The 19232-nt window shown below is 37.2% G+C and overlaps 1 protein-coding gene across 41 annotated transcripts in view; it reads left to right on the forward strand.

Annotated features, from left to right (window-relative positions):
• Positions 1-19232, forward strand: part of CLASP2 (cytoplasmic linker associated protein 2) — a 146777-nt gene that overhangs the window by 78748 nt on the left and 48797 nt on the right. For 33 of the 41 annotated variants that reach the window (XM_030971181.1, XM_030971182.1, XM_030971187.1 and 30 more), the window contains 10 exons: positions 7-99; positions 771-916; positions 2429-2564; positions 5653-5723; positions 7398-7457; positions 8577-8654; positions 9214-9381; positions 12001-12056; positions 13082-13252; positions 16960-16983. In XM_030971181.1, the coding sequence (XP_030827041.1) occupies positions 7-99; positions 771-916; positions 2429-2564; positions 5653-5723; positions 7398-7457; positions 8577-8654; positions 9214-9381; positions 12001-12056; positions 13082-13252; positions 16960-16983 (1003 nt within the window). The remainder of the gene's footprint in view (positions 1-6; positions 100-770; positions 917-2428; positions 2565-5652; positions 5724-7397; positions 7458-8576; positions 8655-9213; positions 9382-12000; positions 12057-13081; positions 13253-16959; positions 16984-19232) is intronic. The other 8 variants (XM_030971188.1, XM_030971193.1, XM_030971220.1 and 5 more) reach the window with 1 other exon arrangement.

Here is a 19232-nt window from a genome sequence, read left to right on the forward strand (position 1 = left end):
CTTCAGATTTATTCTAGTCGAGAACTTGAAGAAACGTTGAACAAAATCAGGGAAATTCTCTCAGATGACAAACATGATTGGGATCAGCGAACTAATGCGGTAAACTTTTTATCTGATTTCAGGCTTGGGTGGGTGCATTTCATAAAGCACAGATAGCCAGTATTTAAAAATGGGGTTTTTTTTCCTAAAGTCATTGCACTCCATGTAATGAAAGAAACTTTCATTTTAATTTTTACACCTTGAATTTCTCTATACCAAGTAAGTTTGAGTATTTTTTTAAGTCTAAAATTTTTGCTGACATTTAAGTGGAAGCTTTTCTAAAAGCCATCACAGGTGTTTAAGTTTGGCATTTACATAAAGTTGCATATTCTTCAGGTTAACTGCTAGCATCAATATCTCTTGTTATGAGATATTAATAGTATGAAATAGCTATTAATAGCTATGAAATGTTCCACTTACAGGGTTAAAATTTTTGTGTGTATGTACCATTTATATTTTTTAATCAGGTTTATGGTATCTTAATGCTTATAAACAGGTATGTGAACTGAACTATGTGTTTGTGTATTTGTATTCTGGATTCTGAGATTTTTTTTTACCTCTAGAGCTTAATATAAAATTTTCACAGTTCTTTTTAATTACTGCCATATGTTTTGAAAATTTTGCTTTAAAGACATGACAACATGGATTCTGCATAGTGAAGCTGTTCTTTTTTCTTTTGTTTTGAAATGCATATTTGCAGTGTCCTAACCCAAACACACTGATTTTTTTAGCTGAAGAAGGTTCGTTCCTTGCTTGTTGCTGGAGCTGCACAGTACGATGGGTTTTTCCAGCATTTGCGGCTGTTGGATGGTGCTTTCAAGCTGTCAGCCAAGGATCTCAGATCCCAGGTGGTTAGAGAAGCCTGCATTACTGTAGCGTAAGTACAGTTCCTGTGCCTTTGGGCACCTTGGTAGATGTTACTGTGGGGTTGGCTTAGAGGTGCTTTATCAGTGTTCCAGGAGAGGTTCTCTTGTTGGGCTGCTGTGCTCTGTGACTGATAGAGTCAAGTCAGGATCTGAAGCCACGGAGGTAAAGAAATGCTTAAAGGAATTTGTTCTCTGAGGGGATACACGTGGTTGATAATCCTGTAATGAATTGTGTGTGAATAACCAGTTACTACCATTGCCAGGTCATCATTGGTGCAGGTTAATACAAACTGCTGTGAATGATATTGGGGACTTATCTTAGGGTCACTTATGCTTGGGTGATTGGCAGAGCATTTCCCTGGCACTGCTTGTAAAGACAATGTGAATAGTGCTGTAGTGGTTTGAACATAGAGCATGTTGCTGAGGTATCTCATGGAATTTTGCATGACCTCTCATGGAATCATGGAATGGGTTTTGGTTGGAAGGGACCTTAAAGATCATCTAGTTCCAGCCCCGTTGGTAGTGCAGGGACAGGACCAGGTTGCCCTACCCAGCCTAGCATTGAACACTTCCAGGGTTGTCTCTCTGGGCAAGAGACAGATGACCGTGATAATTTTAGAAGCTGTGGCTAAACTGAAATAAAATCTTCACCATTAGCATCTCGTGGGCTCCTTTAAATTCAAGGGCAGAGAGGAAAACCAGAGTGTTTTCCATGACTTTTTTTTTTATCCTCTGGAAAGACATTAGTGTAACCACTGATTTTCAGTGGCCATCTGAAACAGGACCACCATAGAGTTCACCCTTGCTATTCTGGTCTCCTGTTTGAACACACTGAGAGGAAATGCTGAAGCATACAACTGCCCTTTCCAAGGAAATTGAGCCTTGAGAAAATCGTAATAACCTTTCCTAACATGAAGTCAGGAGCAGTCGAAAAGTACTCTGCAAATATTCTCATGCAGGCCTAACAACCTGGAATTTTCCTTGATCCCTGAAACTTTGATGTATTTGATGTGTCATTTGCTGCTGGCTACAAATTCTTTCTTATATAGTCTTTCTGCACAAAAGAAGCATTTGTTGTCACCAATGGACAGTTAAATTTCGGTGTGTGGCATGTGTTTTTATGTTTGTTAAAACTGAAAACGTAACCTTTAACAGACAAGGGAGTCAGATTTTATGGTTGGCTGATTGTGGTGAGTTCAGTAGTTTTGCCTGCATTCAAAAGGAAAAAAAACTCAATAATATATTTAAAATTCTAGATTTATACATCCCAAAGTCTGGTAAAAAGCAGAAATACAGTGATATTTTATGTGGACATGAAAATTTAGGCTTTCTAGTTGTAGCACTTGTTTTTCATTATGAAACAAAGTTACTCATGTTTGGTTTCTTGGTGTACTGGAAATCTTTGGTTTCTTGGTGTACTGGAAATTAAGAAATTCTGTTGTTTGGAAGGATGAACCTTTAAAATCCACAATGAACTTTGTTATTTTAAGACTAAGAAATTAATTTATGTTTTCTCTAAACAGGCACCTTTCAACTGTTCTGGGAAACAAGTTTGACCATGGCGCTGAAGCAATTGTGCCTACTCTTTTTAACCTGGTTCCCAACAGCGCCAAAGTGATGGCAACCTCTGGGTGTGCAGCCATCAGGTTCATCATTCGGGTAGGTGCTCCTGTCTCACTTCACCTACTAGGAACTTTCAGGTCGTGGCTGTTAGCAGAGATAACAGCTACACTGAAATACAGGTTTTTAAATCATTCTTTAACAGAGGAGTAATGTTTCTCATGGGTGGACAAATACTACATATCGTTGAAACCAATTGGCAGCATTGTCATCATAAAGATGGAAGTAGAGATGTGAAAAGCTAGTCTGTTTTCGTGGTTTTGGGATTTTTTTGTAATGTGTTAATTGAAAAAAGACCATGTGTGTTTCGAAGAGTAACTGCTTTTAACTACCTTCTTGGAAAATACAAAGTTAAGCTAATAGCTAAGAAACTAGTGAGAATTTAAATAGTGCAAACTACAAAGTAAGTTATTTCTTTCTACATATACACTCCCCCCAAAAAAAATTTGAAAACGTGAAGTTAATGATAAAATGTTGAAAAGGCTACATATACCTGGATCAGTTAAGAAAGCACAAGTTCATGAAAGGCAAGTCCTATAGAGACTTGATTTTTTAAATTCAAGTACTTTCTGAGTCCTCAAAGCTATAGCATATGGAACAGAGGAGTGCTCTATCCTAGCTGTTTTCTACTGAATGTACTTTCAGCATCTACTGACTGGTGTCTCAGGCAAGATATTTTGAGTTTGGGACTTGTGCTGATGTGTTTCACATGAAGTGGGAGATTGCCGGTAGTTTCTGCATTAGAAGTTGTGGTGTTCTGAATGCCAAGCACTTACTGCAATTTAATGTGATCTCATTGGTGGTTTTAATTTTGCAAGTTGCTGGAAAACTTAAGAGGTTTCATGACTTACACCTTTTATTGCCATCTTCAGTATGGTTCAGAATGTATATTGCTTTGTCTCTCTGTGCCTCTGAGAATGTGCTCCAAGACCTCTGCATGCATGACCTTTGCATCAGCACTTGGGCTAAGACAAAGTCCCTTGATATTTTTTCCCCAGACTCTTACACTCCACTGTGAGATGGCACAGACTTGAGAGGGAAGGAGTGCACCTTACACAGGATAATTAAAGTTGTAAGAGAACAATACCATTTGCAGTAGTGTAAGACAAGCTCAGGCATGTAAGAAATTATAAACGTTCACCAATTACATTAAGTTGGCTTTATTGGTTTAGTTAATTTGAAGACAAGCTTACACATCAGCTATAGTTGCCCTGATTTTGTTTAAATTTCTGTTCTTATCTGTGACTTAACATAGTAGATTTGAAGCATAAAAACAAGAAAATCCTATCCACAGTGTTCCAATACCCAACCAATAAATAGCATTTGTGAGGGTTTTTTTTGCAAAAAATTCAGATTTCAGAATTAAATATTAAAAAAAAGTGCAGCCCCATGCCTGTTTGAACTAAATTAGTATTGATCAGGGGGTCTTTGATCAATTGAGTATTTAGAACCCAAGCTACTGCAGTTTTTGGAGTCAGTGTTTTACTCAAAAACTCCCAGCGGCATCCAGTGACAGCCAGTTCAGATCCTGGTGCTTTACTGTGTAATTGCTGTAGAGTGAGTCTGCATAGAAACAGGGAGACTGTATTATACCAGTGATCTTGAGGAGCTTCATCTCATCTTTGTGCCTTCATTGGATTTCATATTTCTTCTCCAGGAAGTTCTTACAGTGCCGTCTGATTTCCATTTCTTGACTCTTAGTACCTATCAGGAAGACAATTAAAATGAAGATGGTGGGGGCAGGGAGGGAATCATGGAGAGATGGCATGGTGGCAGAAATCTTTCTCAGAAGGAGGCAGGATTCAGGTTTGTCAGCTGATCTTCAAGGTGGTTTGCAAGGAAGCACATATCATTACATCCTCAAAGGAGCAGCAGATGAAGTATGACATGTTAAAAACAGAATTAAAGCAAGCCTGAGGCTTTGATTCCTTTGCAAAGTACTTTCTAGAAATTACAACTCAATAGCTCCAAAGACTTGGAATGTACAGGTTTCTCCATCTGTAAAAACTTTGTTTTTACCCCTGATTTGCTCATTGTCCCTTTCTCAAAGTCATGCCTCTTTTCAATTTACAGTCTATACAAAACACAAACCCCCTAAAACTGTGTTTAAAGTATATCAGGACAAACAAATATAACTGTTAGGCTCTTCCAGAATTTTTGATTAACTCCTTCCTAATCCTAAAATTGGCAGTACTCTGTGAGCTGATGATTATCAATGCTTTTTTTGTGAATTGTGTGCTTATATCCTGCAGCTGTGATACATGAGAGAGTAAGAATTCTTCACTGTATTTTTTAAGATCTTGGACTTTTTTTTAATTGGCCTACTGTTTCACACTGTATTGGGGACTGTTTACTGTAGGTATTTAATCAAGAAAGGACTAAAGAAATTAACTGAAAATAGATTTGTTGAACCACATTACTCTTACTTGAAATTAAAATGGTAATGATTTGTGTCTACAATTAGTTAAGAAAAGCTGAAGTAAGGCAGCTTTAATTCTGAATTCTGTAAAGCATTTGGGTTGAATGTAGTTTATCTTATGCATAGTTTAATAGTTTTCTTCTCCCATCAGGTGTGTCCATATAGATTATCTATATAGGCTTGCTTATATGTCAATGCTTTTATTACTTTATTGACATCTTTTGCATTAAAGGCCATTTGATCCTTGTTGTACTAATCATACTGATCCTTGTAAGAATGCCTATATTTTCATATTCATTGATTCATTTTTTGCTCTGTAACCCTGACTTTTAAGACAGCTATGTCTATTACTTTTTTTTTCCTGTGGCAAAACTAAAATAGCATCAGCTTTCAACTCCTCTGAGGAAACAGCTACATTTGAACTTCTTATATTACTTTTGACAGCAAAGTATTGCATATCATGATGTTATTGTTGATGGCACTGGAAGTGGTTTCTGCTTGACCTTTTGGAAGAAAATAGCTTTCTTTCAATTGGCATGCTGACAGCAGTCTTTCATTTAATAATATTCTATGATTTAGTTTTGGTAAGCAGCTTAAATGATTGCAGTTTTTATTATGGTGTTAATTCTGTTTGAATTAATAAGTACAGTACAAATTCAGGATTCAGGAATGCTTTTCCCATTAACTGCTTTGTCCTTTTTTTGGCAGCATACTCATGTGCCACGACTCATACCTTTAATAACAAGCAACTGTACCTCAAAATCAGTTGCAGTTAGAAGGTGAGTACATTATAAATGAAAATTACCAAAGCTGTTGCTTTTTAAACTATGATTATCATATGTTGAAAATTAACAAATTAGAAGATTTGTGGCCATAAATGCTGAACATACAAAACTGTTAGCCAGTAAACTGAAAAATTTAATTTCAGCCTTGAGACAGTGGCAGCTACCTTAGGACACAGAGCATCCATGTGTTGTGGTGTTCAGCAGCTCAGCTACATCTCCAACATGTTGCTTTCTCTGAGAACATGATACTTGAACACGTGGTTTGGCTCTTGAGAAAATGAATTGTTTTTTGACAGTGTCATTTTCTGCACCAAATCACACAAAAGTAGTTAATGATGAAAGCATTGTCACTGTGTGTATGCAGGAAACAACTTGAACATCTGAATTACTTTCTTTGAGTCTAAGCTGCTTTTGCATCCAGAGCAAGTGTTACCTCAATGCAGATTGTACTGACCTGCCACAGCTTCTGGTTTGACTGCTGAACAATTCACAGGGCTTCAGTGCTGTGCCTTTACTAAGGAACATTAGACTGTAGGTGGCTTTGGTACTGCAGTTCACAATCCAGTGAGCATCACAGAAGGCATTGTCTCCATACTGCTTTCATTCTTTTGGAAACAGAGCAAAACACTAGATTATTTGTAATAGTGGCAAGCATTGCAGGGTTTCTTGACAGGCCTTGCCAATGTCCAAAGGATTTGGGCAGAATAAAAACCAAATTTGTCCCTCCAGAACAGGTCAAAAATGCTGAATAACCAGAAAAAGAGAGAGTTTCAGGCTGTCAGGTTCACTACATGTTTGAAAATTGTCTACACCTCCCTAAGCTGTGTCAGTTTGATTTTTTTGTCAGGATCTAGCTTCAGACATAGTTTTTAAAAGTATGCCTTTTGCTACTGGCAGTTTGCTAAATTGTCAAGATTCCCAAATTAATAATGAATACAGTTAGATATCTTCATTAGTATGGCGCTAGAAGATCTTCTGCAGTGCTTTCTATATGCAGAGCCCTGTGCTAATGGTCTCATGTTTTCCTTTATGCTACATACTCAGTAGTGACAGATGGAAGGATGGGAATAGTGTTTGGGACAGAAGTATACTGCCTAGAAGTCCTATATTGTGTCTTTAATATTTTTATGTTATTGTTAATATTTTATAATTATTATCAATGTTTTGAAATTAAAATTATATAATATATAATTATATATTAATATATTAGTTTTGTATTATATATAAAAGAATAATTATAATTATTATTAATACTTTAAATTAAATTTTTATATTAATAATAATTATTTATATTTTAATTGTTTTTAATGTTTTTATTTTTTATGTTAGAATTTTATACTCTGTACAATTATTTCTACTTCATTAATTTATGTCTGTTATTTTGGGACTAATACAGTTGACATAGGGTATGTGTAATAACATGACTTGAACAGCACATCGTTAATTGAACCATGTCTATTATTTTGAAGTTTAAGATTAGTTAGCTGCATGTTTGTTTAATATACAGAATATTTTAACTTTCCAATAAAGTGACCAATGCCCTTGGTCAATAAAAGGTACTATTATTTTATTTATTTCCCTCAGGGGGAGAGAATAAAGTTAGTGTTTATTCCACAAGCACATTAGAGAAAGGAGTATTTAATTACGACTTTGGTTCTGTGTTTTCAGGCGCTCCTTTGAATTTTTAGACCTGTTATTACAAGAGTGGCAAACACATTCACTGGAAAGGTATGGGCCAGTATACTTTTTCCCCTAAAATAAACTGCTAATGTAATTTAAGACAGAAATATTGTCGTTGAATCCTTTAATTGGATTATGTTGTTCAGTGTTGGCCAGCCTTTCTGGCATAGACAGCCTTTCTAGCACAGCAAGTCATGCGGCTCATTCAGGTGCCGGGGGGAAGGAGAGCTGTATGTTCCAGCCTTGGCTTCCTGTGGCCTCCTCTCCTTACCCTCCCATCCTGCGTATGAGCAATGCATATACAGGTAAGCAGCTGTCTTTTCTCCTGGCAGGAGGAAATCTGTGTGTTTGCTTGAAAGAGGGCAAGTGGGCTTAGGCTGGAGGACTTTTTGTGCGAATGAGTAAGGGCACATTGTGGCTTCTCCAGATAGATGGGAAAACTGTACATGCATCAGTTCTGCAGGTTGGTCACTGTAAACACAGGGTAGGAGCAAGGAGAATAAAGAGCATCCAGAACTGGCTCTGAAGAATTCATCCAGCTCATTCCAGTCACATTGCTGCTTCCCCAGGGTGCTCCTGAGAAGGGGAGTAATGGGGAAATCATTTATGCCAAAGTGTCTAAAAAAACCTGTAAAACCCACCACCTCTTCCCCAACCCCCAAATAACAAACCTCCCACCCAAAACTTACCTTGAATTAAAACTTGTTTGTCTTCACAAGTTTGTGTTCTGATGGGTACTTTGCTGTTCATTGAACTTGTATTCAGGTTTAGAACTCGTATGCCAAAAGCTTTCAGAGCTGAAAGAAAACTTACAGTCTTAATTTTTCCCCTTTTCCTACTATTGATATAACAGTGGAAATAGTTTTTCCATTTCAGGAAGGCAGATGTCTTATAAAAGGTATTTTTAAATAACTTTTTAAGTGTGGTAGGTGGGTGTATGTCAGAAGTAGATTAAAATCCTTTTAGATTGAAGGAGTAAGCTGACCTAAACCTTTACGGAAGGTGGTACAGTTATGTCATCAGTGTGCTTAAGTGTTTGTTTACTGCATATTTTGGAAAGAACTAGCATTGCAGCTGTTTTTTACTTGGTGAAATGTTAATTAAAGTGTAAAGCTACTGCTTAGAATTTGGAGTAGCAAAATAGCATGAAGAATGTCTTTCTTCTAGGCATGCAGCTGTCTTGGTTGAAACAATCAAGAAGGGTATTCATGATGCTGATGCAGAAGCAAGAGTGGAGGCAAGAAAGTGAGTTCTGATTAATTTTGCTCTGAAAAATTGCATGTGCTAAATGAGTGATAGAAGGCTCTAATCCAAGGTGAGCTGCTATCCATGGCTGAAGAAGATAGAAACAAGTTTGTTTGAAAACTGATGTTTCTGTCCTTAATTGCTACCCAGTTTGTTTTGCAAAAGACATTCTCAAAGCCAAGTCAGTCAATGCAGTTGTGCAGCATTTGATGATTCCACTGAAAGAAGAGTTAGAAAGGTTGATATTGCTGCATAATCATTCTGCTCCCATTAATTAAGTCTTTAAACAACTGCAGCACTTTGAGAAGGCCAGAAAACAATTCCTTTTGCTTCCCCACACAACTGGTAAGTGAATGTGAGACATTCAGAGGATAGACTTAAGTTACTTTGAAAAGATTAATTCAGTCCATGCAGCTGACTTGATGAGCATTGCTGTGTGCTTTACATACTCTCAGTTCCTTTCACTCCCATCCATGGTTCATTCTGTAATCTTTACTTCCTGACTCCACCCTTTAAAGAAAATACTGAGCATTTACATGTGGTTATTCTTTTTTTGCAGGGCTTATCTGGGTCTTAGAAATCACTTTCCTAGTGAAGCTGAGACTCTGTACAATTCTCTGGAGCCACCCTATCAAAGAAGCCTTCAGACCTACTTGAAGAATTCTGGCAGTATAGCATCTCTCCCTCAGTCAGACAGGTCATCCTCCAGCTCACAGGAGAGCCTCAAGTAAGGGTCACTTCACTCTTTCTGAGCCAAGAAACAAATGCAGTTTCTCAGAAGCAAATTATCCAGATTCCTGTTGAGTACAGAAAAGCTGCAGTTTTATTTTGTGGCTTCTAATTTTTTTAATAAAAATTTCTTCTCTGGTGTTTTTCTATGTGACAGTGTTACCCCAGCAAGGTGCAAAGTACAGACAGTCTTTAACTGGATATTAGGATGTTGTATTCATACATTCATTCCTTAACAGCTGCTTTAAACACCAAAATATCTTCAAGGTTCATATTGATGTCCAGCATTCTGATGTGCTGAATAGGTCTAGGAAAGCTATAATGGTGTAATTCCTTTATCATCTCTTTTCACTGGCAAGCATGAAAAGGGAACATCAACAATGAGATTCGTTGGAGATTGGTTTGGGATTTTTTTCCCTGTCTTCACAGTACTGAATATGTATTAACAGTATTTCATAGCCCTGCCACTTACTACAGGGTGGGTCTGTGCTGCAGTCAGTGATGTATTAAAATGTATAGATGATCTTGAGCTGAATAAATTAAAATTTTCTTAGGTACCAATAGTAAAAGAAATCTACTGGCTTTTTAGCAGAAATGTGAAGTAGTATTTGGTGATATTTGCCTTTAAATGCTAGAAAGCTTCCTCAAAGTATTTCAGCCTTTTAATATTTCAGATCTTCATTATCAAAACCAGAGAGCTTGTCTGCTCACTTGTTACTTGAAGGCAAAGACTGCTTCTCACACATTGGAATTCACCTTTTTTTTTTTTTTGGCTAATGCCTTTAATACCAGAGATTTACCTTACCTTTCCTTATATACTTGTAATTATAAAAAATTGTTTAAAAAATAATTGTCTGTGATGCAAGCAATTGCCAGCACTTCATTGTCCACAAATGTTCATTCAAAGATTAAATATTCTTGTTGAAATTAATCTGTGTTCCCCATCTGAAAATAAAAGTGCTGTTATTGAGTTACTGATAGTATACTGTTAAAAACTAAATTACAGGGAAATTAGAATCTTAAAATACTCTTAAATCTTCAAATATTGCTTCCCATGTTGCAAGATGTGTAAGTGCTACAGTACAGTACAGGAAGTGAGGGGTAAAATAAGAAATGAACAGTAGATGTGATGATATTGAAGATTAATGAAATTTTAATTGATTTATTACAAACTTTGCATTCAGATGGATGTTTGTTACCCAAAATTTTATTTCTGGCTTTTAGTATAGTGAATGCTGAATTCCCCCTGTATAGGCTAAATTAGGAAATATGGGTATGATTTCCTAGAAGTCAGATCCTCTGTGATTTTTGACCTTCTGAACTTACATCTCATACAGGTCATTAATCCAGAATTGTTTTAGAGAAGATGGAGGAATGAGAGAGAAATGTAGTGACTGCCTACTTGTATGAAACTGTTTACATAAAATGTCAATTGCAATACATTGTGGCAGTTGTCTGGGGCTTTTGTTTGGAGCAAGTTGTAAGGTCAGGAGCTCTACCTCAGCTCCTTACCTTACTTGAGGCAAAGTACCTTCAAAACACTAGTTAGTCATGTCAGAAAAGCATGTTTGTTCAGAGCAAGCTGCAAACATATTCTTCTGTGAGGATTTAGGTTATGGTGCTGACCTTTATATTACTGCTGAGCACCTGAGCTAATAACTGGGATAAATCCACAGAATGAGGCATGAGGCATCTTTTTTCTTTCTACTTTTAGGTTTAAAATTAAAGGAATTATTTTTAGTAAAGCTGAGACACTGACTCAGCTTGAAATTTGACTGTTGATGAAATACTCAACTATTTAATCAAATGCAAACTTTCCCCATCAGATATTTAACCAATGAATATTAACCAATGAATATGCTATTATGTTTTCTTCTGCCAGTCCTTTTCATTTCCCTGGTCTCTCCAGCTGCATTTTACCCTTCCAAACAGGCCAAAGGATGGGCTCACTATTAACCTTGACTAGACTGGAAGATTATGCTTCAGTAACTACTTGTTTTTGCAGTGGGAATGAAATGAAGACAAAACAAAGAGGAAAAGACATGGGATTTTCCTCCTTTTTTAAGTTATGGGAGCCTCTACATTCCAACAGGGGAAATGGAGTCTCGCTGCTTGGAAGCATCAGCATTTCCTTTTTTAATTTATAACTTAATTCTTGAGACATCTGGGACTGGAGGAGGCTTATGAGTTGGACAGCTGTTTTTCTTGTTACTGTAGACACCACTTTACATAATGTCTTTCACAAATAAAACTTTTTGGGCAGCTCCCACTGTTCTTGTTTGATGGCTGATGTGTAAGATCAGCCCTGTGGTTAAAACCTTGTACTGACCACCTTAAATGTTTCTGTGACCTAGTCTGGAATGCCTGAACTTTGTTAGCAAAGTGTGCCTGTCGGTAGCTGAAGGATTAGTGCTTTGTGATAAGGATGTAGTTTTATAAAATGTAAGGGAAAAGATAATTCTGGTTTTCTTATCATTTTCTGTTTCAAGTATTTATCTAAAAAATATGCTGAGAAAGTTGAAGGGGAGAAAAGAACAGAAATTTTTTTTTGCTCTCTTTTATTTTTTACTTTTGCATCTGATGCATGAGACTTACTGGATTTATTGACTTTTTTCAGTCGGCCTCTGTCATCTAAATGGTCTGCAGCCAGCCCAGCAAGTCTTGCAGGCAGAGGTAAGGTGGTGGTAGTTTTGTGCAGTGCATAGTTCTTCATGTTCTTTGAATTAAAAGTGCTAAATGCATCTTAAAAATTGACTATCAGCATTTACCCTGTTTCCAAGATAAATAATGGTATGGTGTCACTACAAACTGTACCTGGAGCTCAGATTGCCTCACACTTCCTTCACATTTTATGTAGTTTCAGTTGGTTCATGGTTAGGATTATGGCAATTAGAAAGTAAAGACTCACTGTCTCTTTCATCTGTTCCCACGTTGCTCTTGCTCTTTCTAAATAAAGAAAGAAAGAACAGCAGCCAAATGGCATATTTGTAATTCAAAGAGTTTAATCTTTTGTTTAGTTTTTGGAATTTAATAACTTCAATGTCTTTTCCCATAATGTCTTAATAACTCTTTAAGAGTAAATCATTGAGCAGCTTTTTGCAAATGGAGTGTAATGAAGAATGGATACTGAAACTGATAAGGGGAGTCAAGTTTAGAAGACCTAGAACAGTGGTTAAAATTAAGTGAATAGTTAAAATTCAGTAAATAATAGGAAGTGAACCTGAAAATACTAAAGATTAGACTCTAAAACATTTCAGAATACGCATTCAGCTCACCTTAGCTGAAGTGTGGGAATATTTTTCTTCCTTCAGTATCTCAAGGAAGGATGTGAATTTTCTTACATTTGCAAATCATTCAATAACGTAATAAATCACACAAAGGTTCAGAATTATGTCATTTGTGCTGGGGTGGGAAGAGACAGTTTGCATTAAATAATGCTAAAATTTCATGCTGAATGAAGATAAATACTACCGACACACAAACTGTTTCTATATGCCGTTCATGGCAAGACCAGGTCTGGTTTCGTTTTTAATCCCAGTAATTCTTGGTTTAATACTAGTTTAACCTTTTTTACATTGTTTTTTAAGACTATTTTCTTACAAGCACGGTGCGGGAGTAGAAGATGTTACTCTCTTAAATATCATTCATTTTATTCAATATCAACTCTTTTTTTTTTTTTTTTTAACCTTTTCTGGTAGTTCCAGGCAGCAGCAAGGGCGTCCCAAGCCCGGGCACCCTGCAGAGATCTCGCAGTGACATCGACGTGAACGCTGCGGCGGGCGCCAAGGCCCGTCATGCTGCTGGACAGACAGCTGGAGCTGGGCGCCTCTCAGCAGCCGGGCTGCCCCCGGGCTCCTACGCCTCCCTAGGTAAGGGGAGCACCTCTGCTGTGCTGCTCTCAGAGGTCTTTGGGATTTTCTTGATCAAAAAGTTAGAGTGCGGTACTCCTGTATTTGAAAAGCAGTCATCGTTGTTAGTAGCACTGGAGTGTGGCAAAAGAACAGGTGTTCTGAAGTAAGTCGCAAACTTTCCTACACGCTTTATTTTTCTTGTGCTGGAAGAATGCCAATGCAAAGAGTGTGTCCATACTATGCTCTCTGAATGTCTTAATCTAAAACTAATGTTAAGTGTTGGAAGGAGTGGTATCTGTACTTAACAGCACATAGTGATCATGCCTTTTTTTGTTCATAAAAGTAACAGGGAAATGAGTGTGACAGCTCTTGATTTTCCATTTTTCTCAGCTCTTCAGGTATTCTACAAGAGTGCTAAAGAGATACCCTGGCAGTCAGAGGTGGCTTCTTCATGAAAAGAGAGGTGTTTTACACAATAACTTACTCCATTGAGTTTGTAATTTCTTCCTAAGGGCATTGATGGAACTATGTGTATGCTTTACCTAGCTGACAGTCTCCATTGGTATTTGCTGTTAGACATAGGAAGTGCTACAAGTAGTAATAGTGCAGAAAAGTATTTGATAATTGTAGTGGTAATGGTGTAGGTGCTAGAACATCCACATAGTGGTAATGGTAAAAGCCTATGAACATTTTTTTGTTCTGAATGTTTAGTTTATCAGTGCTGTAGGGATAACAATGAGGAAAGAGAGGTTCAGTGTTCACAAAACTTGTTTTTTCCTTCTCAGCTTCTGTGCCAGCTAGACCACCAAGGAGAGACATGTTCTAATGTTAGTATGGCCATAGGTGATCACAAGAGGCAAAGAAACTGTATAGTTCTTTTGATTTGCATTATGTTTGGGTAGGTGTTAGCATACATGTAGGCTGTGGTTTGCGAAGATTTTAGTTGTGCTTTTTAACATCAGAACTTAAGTTAAAAGTTACCCAAAATTAGTTGATTCTCTTTGTCATCAAGGCCCGCTTGAAGTGCTGTGAACAGCATTGATTTTAGTGTTAATTTAAAGAGTGAGCAGTCCTGAACTAAAAGGAATACTTGGTACTTGGAATAATAGTTTTGGATGTGGGCTCCCTCTGGTGCCCACAGAGGGGGCAGCAGAACCTGCTGGGTCGCAGGTGGACACCGACATGAGGCTGCTTGGTAGAGGGGATACACCGGTGGTTCCTCAGGGAAATGTGTCGCAGACATCTTTTGTGAAAATCCTTTTTGTTAGGATTTTTCCTTCTGAGAAGCTAAGAGGCTTCAGAAACAAAATGTAAACAATGGTTATCTGCTGCTGTGGAATGCAACAGATGGATCTGTGATTGGTCTCGTGTGGATGTTTGGGATTAGTGACCAGTCACAGCAGAGCTGGCTCTCTCTCTCTGTCCGAGCCACAGACTTTTGTTTTCGTTCCTTTCTATTCTTAGCTTAGCTAGCCTTCTGAGATGAAACTTTTCCTTCTATTCTTTTTAGTATAGTTATAATGTAATATATATATATCATAAAATATTAAATCAAGCCTTCGGAACATGGAGTCAACATTCTTGTCTCTTCCCTCACCCGAAAACCCCTGTGAACACCGTCACAGAAATGAATTCCCCATCCCTGACAGTGTTCAACACTAGACTTGGAGCAACCACTCCAGTGGAAGGTGTTCCTGTCCACAGTAAGGGGGTTGGAACTTGATGGTCTTTAAGGTCCCTTCCAACTCAAACTTTTCTATAATTATGGAACTGTGAGTTCCTCCTAACTTAGTGCCTAAAAGCCTGAAATATGTGGGATGATCCTTTTCCAAGATCAGAGTATTGCCTGGTGTGTTTTGATGTGCAACAAAACATATTTTGAACCTCAGACAGAGCTGGCATTCAGAGGAGTAAAAGTGGCACAGAGCATGGTGACAGAGGGAAAAGTCAAATGGAAAACAAAGAGAGCTCCTGCTCTGTTAATGTCTTTTTTATGCTGCTCAAATGAAGGGACTGTATTGTCTTAAGACTTTCACAGAAAATTATCTCTTGATTAGGCTGTTGGTTTGCTTTTACAAGTTTTAAAGCAATTATCTGAATCATGCCAAGAATTTTGTAAGCAAGGGTTGAAAAGGGCACAGAGGTTTCCAGTGAAGTAAACAGTGGTGGATTTAGCAGGAAAGTAACAGAAATAACTTATTCTCTTTGTAGTTTATTGATTGGATGAGTGAGAACTGGGGGAGAGGACTAATAAGCAATAAATCCAGGTCCTGTTCGTTTGAAGGATTTGAATTGCTGGAAAACTTTGCCTTGCTGCGGATGCAGTCACTTGTGGAGAACAGTGTGATGTCATTTGAAATGGCAAAATAACGTAATACTGGCAAAGTACTGTGAAAGTCAGATCCTAGTGCAGACAGTGGAAGGGCAGTGGTAGTCAAGGAGACCAAGATTTGTTTACAGTTACATAAAAGCAGTACTGCTTGACTGATCTTGGCTCAGTCTCCTAACAGTTTTTTGACTGTGGTAAGGTAATTTGAAGGATACATACCATGTAGACAGTGTGACTGTTGTTTGTTGTGGATTAGCTTCAAAATATTGTTTACTCTTAGTTTTCAAAAGGTAGCCTTTAAATCAATGGAGTGCAAATCCAAGCAAGTGCCATGTTTCAGATAATGGGCTAATTTGCAAAGTTCTTTCTTCTGTCCATTTTAAGGGATTTATTTATAGTAGCCCAAATATGGAAAGTTAAATGACAGAACTATCAAGCCAATGCTGACCATGGTCTGAAAAGGCCCAGGCAATGTTACTTTATTTCTGTAATGTGTTCCACTTCCTTTAGGTGTTGCAGTCAATACCAGAATAAATGACATTGTGTCCTAGAGCTTGAATTTATTTTCAGCCTGGCTTGCAGAGAAACATCCAGCTTTTGCTTACACAGCTACCAAATTTAAAGCCTCAGAAGGCCAGAAGCTTATAAGCATAGTAATCCACAGTTGTGTTCACCCATCTCTTCCTTTTTCATTATTAATACAAGAACTCTTGCTTATTTATGATTTATTAAAAGGCTATGCTAGAAGCAGGAGGATACTCTCTAGTTATTTTAAATGTTGACTATCTTTGCCATCCTTAAGTATTAATGTCCTTGTTGAGGAGGCCTGAGCTGTAATTATATGTCTCTTGTGCTAAATATTTTAATTTTGATTCTTACTGTCGGAATATTTATGCCCTACCTTCCAGCTGAACTGGTAAATATTTAATGCTTTTAAAACAGAGTGAAACTTTCTCTCATTTGTCCTTTGTGCTGTTTTTTTTCCTTCCTGTCCCTTACCCCAGGTGGGACTTCATGCTCAGAAGCAAATTTCATAAGAAATATAAATATGTGGTTCAGTAATGATATAAATATGTACCAATGCTTCAGTAACTGTTTACACCAAGAATGAAACCATTTATAAATGTTTTAGTGTAAGGGTTTTCTCAAATTTGGGAAATACAGAATCAATATCACTGTGCAGGGTACTTGTACTCTATTTTGTAATTTTGTACCTTGCACTGGGCAAAACCAACTTTGCTTAAGGTAGCTTGTACATGCATTAATTAGATAAACATGTCTGCTGTGTTTAATATTAATGTATTTTCCTCAATTAATGTTTTATGACTCTGCTGTGAACACCTTTATTCTAACACACTAAGTTTTCCATGTTTCTTTGCCTGCTTTTTCAACAAAGAGGATACTTCTGACAAGATGGATGGTAAGAAATTATTTAGTCTGTCCTCTAATTCTATTAAATATCTAATAAAGTGTCTTTTATGTAAAAGTATTGATGTTTAATATGTTTGTCTGTTATTAACAAGTTACTATGCTGTTTCCATTAACTCCTGTGTAATCTTGATGTCTTATGTGTTATTGCTGTATTTGTCAATTTCATTAATGTTTGATCTGTGTCATTACCCCTCTTTTTTAAAAGAAGCTCTGTTAATTACAGAGCAGTTTTTTAATCATTACATGCTGATTTTAACTAGTTAAATACATGCTTTTGAAATTAATCTAATTCCAGCTGATTCCATAGTTTTACATGTGAAGTCAGTTTTTGTGACTTAGCAGAACAGCAGTGGGAGAGCAGAACATGCTTGATCATTTAAGTATGAAAAAAAGCAAAAAACCAAAAAAAAATCTCCCCTATCAAAATCTAGGCTTGCTACATAATTTTAAGTGCCTGTAAATTCTGTAGTGAGATGTGATTCTATTCAAGAATCATTTGTGAAGAAGACCTACTTGCTGAAATAGCTTATCAAGTATCCCACCTAAGTTTTAGCACTTGCTTTTTCTTAATTCACTCTGTTACAAACACATAGAGGGACTGCAAAGCAGTTGAGCATCAAGCTTCTCATAGCAATTGTCTGTTTCAGGTGTGTGCAAATAATACTTCTCATACAATAAAGTGACAGTCCCAGCCTGCTGCTTGGTGATTGTAGTTCTAATTTATTGCTTGGGAGCACTTAACAAGCACTTAATAAGTTTGCTGCTTGCTTAATATTTTGTGTGATGTGTTTATTAACTGTGCTTGTTTGGAAGAATTAGTAGCTTATTGGAAGCAAGTGTGTATTTCATAGAAATGAAAAGAGTAAGAAAGTAGATCTCTAAACCAGAATCCTGAATAATTTCAAAACACAGATGCTTCTTGAAAGAATTGGAGCTGGTTTTGCGCACTGAAGGTGTCAAGGCTAGTTTAATAAAATGAGGAGTGTTTGTATAGGATAGTAGAGTTTGTATTGCTTATTTCCACATTACATTTCCTTAGGCTAGATATAGTAGGCTTTACTTGTAGCTGTTTGTTTATAGCTGTTATTTATAGCAATTCTTAGGGCCATGTAGGCTTTTTCTTTTGCTCTGTCCAGAAGTCACAACTAATGCTATGTTGCACATTTCTGTTTCAAACAGCAAGGGGAGTGCTATACAATTGATCAGAGTTAACAGGTTGGGGTTTTGTTCTAGAAGCTATCTCTAGATATGATCTGCAAGATGGAATGAAAAGAGCTCAGCTGTCCTGCTGTAGTTGTATGATACAGCTGTTCTGATCTAACCACCACCAGGAGGAACTAATCATTTTTCCTTTGCCTGCTAACGTTGTCCATGTATTTTTTCTCTCTTCTTTTGTTAGCACCTTGTGATATTCCATTATTGATGACTTTAGGTGAACAAACTCCATGGAACTGATTTCATAAAAGTGACTAATACTCTGTTATTTAGCTTTTGGAGCTGCCAGTGAACCTTTAGCCATCCAGACCAGGTGGTAGCACAAGGCTGAGAGGAACGAGAAACAGAACCACCCCTTTTATGAGCTTTTAGGAGTCTATTAGCCTGTCTGAGGTGTTGCATAGGATCTGCCTTCCAAGATCCATCTCTGCAAGACTGTTGGGTTTGGAGAGGTAGCTCAGGGTTTGGGGGTTTTGGTTTTTTGTTTGGTTTTGAGTTTTTGCAAACTGGCAAATTTTAACTTGGTAGTTCGAGGCACTCCTACCTACATATTACTGTAACTGATTTTTGTGAAGAAGCATTGAAATATACACTGAACTAGGTTTTTAGATGGAGTTTTTAGAAATAGTTCTGTGAAGATAACTGTAACATGAGAAAACTTTCCCAACATATCTGACTGAGTTCAGGCTAGCCAAAGACACTAACAGATGTTTTCATCATTGTAGTTCTCTTGCAAGGCAAAAATGGTAGGGGGTGAAAATAAAAATGGAAGTACCCTTTGGTTTTATTTTTTTTAGGAGCAGTTAACATTTTTATCATTACTAGTATGCATTTTATTCTGTAATAAGATGTATTTCAGAGGAACTTAGAGGAAGGACTGCTGATGAGGCAGGGTCCCATCAGTTCCTAGGTACTGATGGGAGAAAGGCTTGTCTGACTTTCACCTTATCAAAAATCAAGTCTTGTTAAGCTCAGCATACTTGTCCAAGTGTGATCTGATTTCAGCAAGCTCATATTCCTTCC

This window comes from Camarhynchus parvulus, chromosome 2, assembly GCF_901933205.1.
Source record: "Camarhynchus parvulus chromosome 2, STF_HiC, whole genome shotgun sequence".
Taxonomy (NCBI): Eukaryota; Metazoa; Chordata; class Aves; order Passeriformes; family Thraupidae; genus Camarhynchus; species Camarhynchus parvulus.